Source organism: Zootoca vivipara, chromosome 6, assembly GCF_965207765.1.
Source record: "Zootoca vivipara chromosome 6, rZooViv2.hap1.1, whole genome shotgun sequence".
NCBI classification, from domain to species: Eukaryota; Metazoa; Chordata; class Lepidosauria; order Squamata; family Lacertidae; genus Zootoca; species Zootoca vivipara.
Genome location: NC_142589.1, coordinates 20962664 through 20971023, shown reverse-complemented (window position 1 = coordinate 20971023; position 8360 = coordinate 20962664). Strand labels below are relative to the sequence as shown.

The 8360-nt window shown below is 46.8% G+C and overlaps 1 protein-coding gene across 5 annotated transcripts in view; it reads right to left on the bottom strand.

The window, feature by feature from the left end:
• Nucleotides 1-952: 952 nt before the first annotated feature.
• Nucleotides 953-8360, bottom strand: part of PRDM2 (PR/SET domain 2) — a 50027-nt gene continuing 42619 nt past the window's right edge. For 4 of the 5 annotated variants that reach the window (XM_035117914.3, XM_035117916.3, XM_088671734.1 and 1 more), the window contains 2 exons: nucleotides 3022-7411; nucleotides 953-2239 (listed from right to left, as the gene is read on the bottom strand). In XM_035117914.3, coding sequence (XP_034973805.2) covers nucleotides 2227-2239; nucleotides 3022-7411 — 4403 coding nt within the window. In that variant the 3' untranslated portion in view covers nucleotides 953-2226. Of the gene's footprint in view, nucleotides 2240-3017; nucleotides 7412-8360 lie in introns of those variants that run through there. The other variant, XM_088671733.1, reaches the window with a different exon arrangement.

The window sequence follows — 8360 nt, the reverse complement described above, 5'->3', positions numbered from 1 at the left end:
TGTGCCTCCATGGACAGCTGTGAGTCTAAAATGACTCCCAGGCTGCGCACCTGGTCTTTCAGGGGCACAGTTACCCCATTCAGGACCAGGGAGTCCTCCACACCCGCCCGCCTCCTGTCCCCCACAAACAGTACTTCTGTCTTGTCAGGATTCAATCTCAATCTGTTAGCCGCCATCCATCCTCCAACCGCCTCCAAGCACTCACACAGGACCTTCACCGCCTGCATATAATTGCCTGCATATAAGCCTGCATATAAGCTTAATGGAACAGATGAGTTTTCAGCAGACGTCTGAAAGTTGAAATAGAAAGCGTTCAATGAATCTCTGCTGCCAGAGCAGAGTATTCCACAATACGGGGCCAATGATACTAAAAGCTTGGTTTCTTGTTGTCAAATGAGCCTCACCAACTCGGGGAACAGGCAGAAGCACTTCTGCAGATGATCTCACTGATCAACTTGGGATAGAAGGGTTGAGGCAGTCAATAAGGTACGCTGGAACTAAATTGTTCAGGAGTTTGCAAATTCATACAAACTATATCATTGTAACCCATGCTGGGACCTTATGGTGAAGGGTTAGTAAGAAAGCATACTCCAACAACATATGGAATAGCTACAGCAACAGATCTCAATTTCATTTGGCAAGTTCTTTATCTCTCTCAACACACACACTTTGCCTATCTTCTGTATTTTAAATATCTCCAAAGATGCCATGTTTAAAAGCAATGACAACCTCCCTTTTCTTGTATGGCAAATTGGAAATTTTAATGTTTTCATTAGAATAGTCTTTATATCTCTCTTCAAAAAAAAAGGGGGGGGGGAAACACTACAGAGCAGCAAACTTTAATACAGGAACAGTCTCCAGATTAACAACACCCTTTCCTCCCTCTGCAACAAAATTAATGTAAAATATAAATCACATATAATACAGCTGAAGTGTCCAAAAAGAATTTAAATAATTTTAAATATTTTATTTTTTTCCAAACTTGCTACAAATTCTTTATACAATAGTTTGATGCAGAAGTCCCCATTAAATGGGGAAAAATGTAACAAAAAAAGGGAATGATAGTGAAAGAGAAAGCGTTAAAGTGGCACAACTTCACCAAACAATATTAAAACTACAAATTTTAAGAGGTAGATTACTTTTGAAGTCAAGAACAAATGAGATTTTTTTTTAAAAAAACAAACAAACGGGGTGCACAAACAAAGCTAACTGCTCCCCCCCCCCCGGGTTGTGGAAAAACCAAAAACAAAACAAAACTATATTTCCAGGAAATTAATAATAATAATCTTGATTTACAACTAGGAAAAATTTGTAGCTCTTGTTATTAGATACAGATAAGTCAGCCAATTGTGTATTTAGTTGTGCTATACAGTTTTGTATGGCGAACAAGTCATTCACGATAAAACTGGGTGACTTCCATGTTGGACGAGATTTCAGGTATGGATGCCAGTAGGGCTTGACAGGCAAACCTTCCTCCCGCTCCTTCTAGAGATACCTCGCCTTTCCTCTTCCCATGTATCAAGAAGTCTGGTGAAAGCAACATCAATGTCCAAACCCGTGCCCACCCATTCAGAAACAAAAGAAGTGTCTTGGGAAGTGAGTGCAGGTGCCGAGAAGGAGGGGAAAGGCGTCTCCCTTCTCCCCATTAAGTTTTTTTCATACTGGCTGATATAAAACAAAGGCTTTGAGATACTCGACGTGCAAGCAAAAAGGATTTTGAGTGCAGTTAACGTTTTGTCATCCCTGAATATATGGGGAGCTTCTGGTGAGGACCTGGCTTTGCATAAGTTTGGCGGCACCATCTCTTATTATCAACCTCTATTTTTCCATGCTTTCCCATCGGATAAAAAGCGAAGTAGAAGCATGAGCTATGGACTCTGTGGCAGGACTGACTCCAGTTCAGTTCGATCCATGTCCGTTTTGAAATGAAACCAAAGCGGGGGGGACAAGGAAGAACCACGCACCCTACTGCTTTCCTCGCAGCTGATAATTCCTTGAGCCTGGTTGGTGCATACCGATTCTCAACCCCTGTGTGAACACGCTGGCAAGCCAATCGTCTGCCCTTTGGGGGGTCAAAGTTGTCTCAAATTGGACCTTTCAAGCTTGGAGAATTGGGGCCTCCACAGTCACCCCTCTCTTAAGATGAGCATGCAACCGCTCAAGCTCTTCGATAAGGAAATTTCATTTACAATTCAGAGATTCTTTGTGGTTGTCTTTTTCGTTGTGTCACAGGAGGTTCCTATGTGGCAAGAAACAGTGGGGGGAAAGGAAGATTAACAAAATGGAACAGGAGAGGAAGGATATATATATATTTTTAAACTAGCTAGATCTGAAATGCGACAGAGTTAAGAACACCCACATAGGTGGTGGTGATGGAAGGAGAGAAATAGGATCACTGGAAACTACTTTTAAAAGTCATGTAGGGAAGCAAATTTGTGTGGTTAACTTATTGAAAGTGTATTCTTATTTCTCAGTCTGCTAGATAAAGATCTCAGTTAACCTCTTGGCTGAATTCTGTGGCAGGGGCGCAGTTTGGGGTTAGTGTCAGTTAGAACACCATGCTCTAACCAACTGGTGGTGCTGATAACACCAAGATTACAGGTTTGATCAATGTTTGGGACAGCAGCTTATTCCTGCGTTGCAGCGGGTCAAACTAGATGATCCTTAGGGTCCCTTTCCAAATCTACAATTCTATGATTCTATGTCCCATAACAAGCCAGTTTCCCCAAAAGCATTTCAAAGCACCAGCTCCATGTGAAGCACGTTGCAGTACTATCAAGCTCATCTGTTGCTAGAGACTACAACTCCCATCATCCCTGGCTCCGCTGGCTGGAGCTGATGGGAACCGGAATCCAACAATAGCCAGAGGGCTAGAGGTCTCCAACACTGTTTTAAAGCCCAAAGGGACTGTTTCTTAGTGCAATCTAAAGCATTCCTTAAAGCGCCACTGGATACAGCGGGGTTTACGCCATCTCAAGTGTGCTTGACAACGGCAAGATCCACCACAGCAGAGAAACTCACCTGAAATCTTTCAGCTCTTGCCGTGTGCTGGTTTCTTCCCTCTTGCTGCTCTCTGGGGCATCGGAGCTGCTTGCCTGCTGCACACTCCGGGTGACGGGGCCGCCAACCCTTTCTCTCGACTTCATGCTGAATCTGTCCGCCTTTTTCTTGTTTGCCACAGCTGACTTGCTAGCCAAGGCCACTTTGCTCCTCTGTATCCTGACATGCAACTTGCGGGATGCTTTGCTCGAGAGCCCGGGAGGGCTGCTCTTGGCCACCCCTTTCACTTTCTTGCCCTCTCCTGGAATCATCTTGGCCATTCTTATGGGGCTGGCGTTCCTTGCTGCCGACAAGCTGCTCGGCTTTTTGGATCTACCGGGCAGCACAAATTTGATGTTTTGTTTCAGTTTGAAGGATGCAGATGGCAGCGGCAGTGGCAGGGGCCCGGAGCTCCGGGCTCGCGTCTTGCCTAGGTGAGCCTGCGTGCTTTGCATTTTTATCTCGGCGTCTGCTGTCCGCCGCCGATTGCTAGCTTTATCACCACTGGAAGAGGATGCCCCGCTTTTCTTTTTAGAGTTCTTCTTAGAGGAAGGGGAAATAGGCTTTTTGGGACAGCTGTAGGAAGCATGCTTGTTCAGACTCCCAATGTAGGTGAATTCCCGGTTGCAATAAGGGCAGATGTGAGCGCTGGGCTCCGCTGTGCTGTTCCTCAACTCTGCCTTCTGCTGAGATTTCTTCTTTTGCAAAATGGCTTTCTGGACAAGCTGGTTTTTCTTCTTTAATGCACTGATTTTGAGCTTGTTAGAAGACATCCGGCCCACCTCGACGCTAAAGTTGAGCTTCTTAGGCTGGCCCACACGCCTGAACGCGTTGCTCGTGGGGCTGGGGAGGATGACACCATTCTTAGGGCGAACGGTCTGTTTTAACGGCACGGGGTTCTTCTTCGGTGTATACCGTTTTTTGTCGCTGGCAGAAGCGCAAGCCAAGATATGCTTGTGCAATTCAGGCATGTTGTCTACACTTTTCCCACACTTTGTGCAGCGAATGGCAGTGGTGAAGGTCTGTGGGATATTGTGGGTTGTGAAATTTGTGGCAGTGGTTCCAATCCCGTTAGGATTGCGGTGGTGATACTGGAATGGAGGGGGCTTAAAACTTGGGTAGTGCTGATTGAGGCCCATGCGGACATCTGGATCTTTTGACTTGACCCCAGAAGCCATTATTTTGATAGTTGTATAAAGCTCTTCCGAGGAGTCATTCAGCTCTTCCTCTTCTTCCTCCTTAGCAGGTTCTGAGGAGTCTTCAGGCAGGAGCTGCATGTGTTCGGTCTTAGCCTTACTGGGATCTGTGAAGTTCTGCGGCCGGAGAGTCCCGCTTTCAAACTCGTGGTGTGTGCACTCTTTGTCCGGGTGGAGGTCCCGCTGGTGCTGCTGCAAATTGCATAGAAAAGCAAATTCTTTCTTGCAGACGGAGCACACAAAGATGTTCTCAACGCCATGGAGCAAGAAGCGGTGTTCTGACAAATCTGTTTTCTCTCGGAAGAGTTGGACACAGAACTCACATTTGAAGGGCCATTCTTCAGCATGAACAGATGAATGTTTGGTGAGATCTTTAATGGAAAGAAAAGGGGACTCACAGACATTGCACACAAAGCTCTTATTAAATGTCTCCTGGATGGTATTAGCTTCGCTGGAACTGTGTGGGTCTTCCCTTGGCTTTTCACACTCACTCTCTACCTCTTCCTGCTTAAAAGAGATAATAGGGACTGAGTTTTCCAGGTTATCACCAGGGGAAAGGACAGAAGAGACTACCGAGAGTGGAGGTGGAGAAGGAGATGAGGATGACAATGGCGAAGAAGAGGAGGAAGAAAAGGACGAGGAGGAGGAAGAGAGGTTGGGAGGTCCAGGGGAAGGACAACTAAGAGGTCCTACTGAAGGAACAGGAGACGTTGAGACCGTAGGGGAAAGGATTGGAAGAGGGGACTGAGCAGTGGTATTTGATAAGGGAGAAGGACATGAACTTGGAGTGATGCTTGTGGGCTCCTCTGGGAGCGGAGAGGGAACAGTAGGCAGGAGAGGTGGTGGAGGAGTGGGAACCTTTAACATAGGCGGGCAAGGTGGAGGGGAAGGAGAGTTTGTTGGAGTCAGGAGAGGCGGCACCTGACTTGAAGATGCAGTAGATGATGGCAGTAAAGGTATCTCAGGAGAAGAGCACAGGGAACCTGACTCGACCTCTGGAACAGGGAGGCTAGCCCTGGACTCTGGCTCTGGATGCTCTTCTGTTTTGCAAGCACCCTGGCTTGGGTTCGTTTCAGCTGCAGGGTTTTCAGAAGATGAATCAGTCCCGTTATATTCATTCAGAAGCACTTTCTGCAGCATGGATGTGGTTGGCTTCTTCTTGACACCACTACATGCTGGTGGCGCCGAGTTACTCTCCTTGGCTTCAGTGTCACTGCATGCCTTTTTATGGACACTGAGATCCAACACTGATTCCCAGGGGGCCTGAGTCCTGTTCTTGCAGTTGGACCTTTGCTTCATGCTACTGGATAAGTCCAAAGGCTGCTGGTTGCACACATTGCCGAAAGGAGGACTTGGCGTCCAGTCCTTCGATACTTTATACTCTTCCAAGCAAAGAGGGCTCATTGCCTCTTTTTCTTCTCTCCCAGACAAACTCCATACAGGAGAATTGCTATGACTCTCTAGCTTGGCAATCTTTGAGCCCAGAGTCGCATCATTCCAAACAGGTTTCCCCTCACCTGCTTTGCCAAAGTCTCGTAGAGCTGGACTGTGTTGCGGTGAACTGGGAGGGGAACTGGTCCTTCGTTTGAACCTGCTGGAGGCGGCGGGCAGAAGAGGCGAAGATGTAGCTGTGAGTCCCAGTTTGGGGATTTCGGTTGAGGACGACGACGACGATGGGGGAGATGGCGCTACCGTACTCCCATCCTGTGTCTGGAGAAGCTGTTTCAGCTTTGATGATAAATAAATACTTTTCTCTTTGGGGAAAGGCAAGTTATCGGCTGCTGATATAGTAAGAGGAATAGTCAAAGAACACAATGATGTGATGGGTTCCGGATCCACTTCAGTTTTTATCTTAGGCAGAAGAGGAGGACTTGCGGTCCTCCTCTTTTTGGGTTCGGCGCTTCCACTGACTGGTGACTCTTTTGGTATGTCGTTTAGGTGCACTGATGTAGCCTTTACACTTGGGGGTATTTCCACAGTCACTGGACTCAGTAAACAGTTTACTCCATAGAGTTCTGTCGAGCTGGATTCCACCTCTATCACTTCACAATTGCTCGTGCTACTGTTGGACTGAATCTTACCATCAATGTAATAATTGAGATTTTCAGATATATTGCTGGAAACATCCATAATGTACACATCATCTGCCTCTCCCTCCTCTTCGAGGTCTGTGCTTGCTACGTACACATTTGAGGACTGCTGGGTTTTCTCTGCTGGAAACTGGGGCTCCTCGGGTTTTCTCCTGACACCTTTGGGGATGAGATGGCGCTCATGGACCCTTCGCTGGTGCCTTCGCATATTGGTATGGGTGCCAAAAACCTTCCTGCAATATTTGCACGGGTGCAGCTCTTTGGGTCCCTTGCTCTCTTCAAAGAGAACAGGATTTGGCATTTCGAGAGAAACTTTCTCAGTTTCCACAGCTACTAAGTCCTGCCTGCTGTTGGTTTCATCTTTAATATTATCTTCAGGAATTGTTTGGTTCTTAGCGTTGCCTTCCGACAGCGCTGGGAAGGGCTTCCTTTTCGGTCCGGCCTCATGGCGCCGTTCATGCCTCCGCCGGTTAATCTGGGTGCCGAAAGCTTTGCCGCAATAGCGGCATTTGAAAGCGTGACTGATTGCCGAGATATGGATATGCATATGGCGTTCGAGACCCTGCTTTGTGGTAAATTTCCTTTCACAATGTTGACATGGAAACATGAACGTACCGTGGATATTCCCATTAGATTCGTCTCTCGCTTTGGGGAATTTCGCCACAGCCTTTTTCTTGGGGGAGCTTTCTGGCGAGTCTTCAGATATGCTGCTCTGCTCTTCCACAGATTCCAGCTTGTCTTCACATATGGGCATGGCTTCCATGTCAGGACTTCCTTTAGGGAAGCTGACATCTTCCTCTTCCTCCTCAGGTTCATCCTCTTCGTCCTCGTCGTCCTCCTCTTCTTCCTCCCCCCCTGTATCCTCCTCAGGGTCCTCCCCATCCTCTTCTGGCTCCTCCTCTAAAACATTCGAGCCACACGTTACTGCTTCCGGTTTGTCTTCAGGCACCGGATGGGGCCCACTGACCGGACTGGGGATAACCAAGTTTGGAAGTGTGTCTTGATTTACCATCTCCTGGATCACAGCTGTCTGCTCCAGGGACAGCACTGCTGAAACAGAGGGAGTTTCATCCTCCTGTTTATGGCCTGTAAAAGATAAAAATTGGGGAGGAGGAATTAAAATGTGTAGAACCTTTCCAAATGCATTTTCAATTTATTTTCTCCTTTGGCTTTCAAGTCTGGCTTTAAAATAGGTTCCATCCTATAAAATGGGCAGGGATTTTTTTCCAGCCCAAGTGCAACGCTCACTTCTATTATCATCTATTACTATTATTTATTAAATTTCTATCATGTCCCCTTCTCCCAAAGGTGCCGAGTGTGGCAAACATCAAACTGTAAAACAACACTAATAAGAAAAAGAATATTTTTTCAAAAAATTATGAACCGAATGTGTTTTAAGACTTCCCCTGAGACAGACACGGAGGAGACAGACATACCTCAACAGGGAGGGCATTCCAACAATGGGGAACCACCAATGAGAAGGCCCTGCCATGGGCAGCAGCCAGAGGCAGAACAATCAAAAGGGCCTCCCCTGCTGATTGTAGGGCCAAAGATGATTGATACTGGGGAAGTTGCTCCTTTAGGTTCTTTTCGTTTAATGTCTTCTGAGGGGAGGGGCTTACCACCATCTCTTTCAAGGAAACAGGCATAACTGTCTCCTGTAGCAAGGCACTAATGACTCCCTGGATCAATCCAGCCAATCCGCTACTGCTAGATTTTATCAGCACCCCATAATCGCCTTTGACTGGACTTAACCACCCAGGGGTCCTTTACCTTTACTGATTCTAAATGGCCCCACTTGGCTAGAATCTTAGTGGCAATCACAAGAGGATTGCTATTAGAAGGAGGGGCTGAAATTAACTCTGGGCGCTTCCAGGCTTTTGGTATTTTCCAGTGGGATTCAATGCCAGCAAATTCAGGCTGCATCATTAAAGTTGCTTTGGAACTCTTGTGCAACGAACCCCCCTTCCCCTAAAGGTTGGACTTTTTGAGGAAAAATGACCTGGAAAGTGTGGAATAATACTTGGCTTTGATG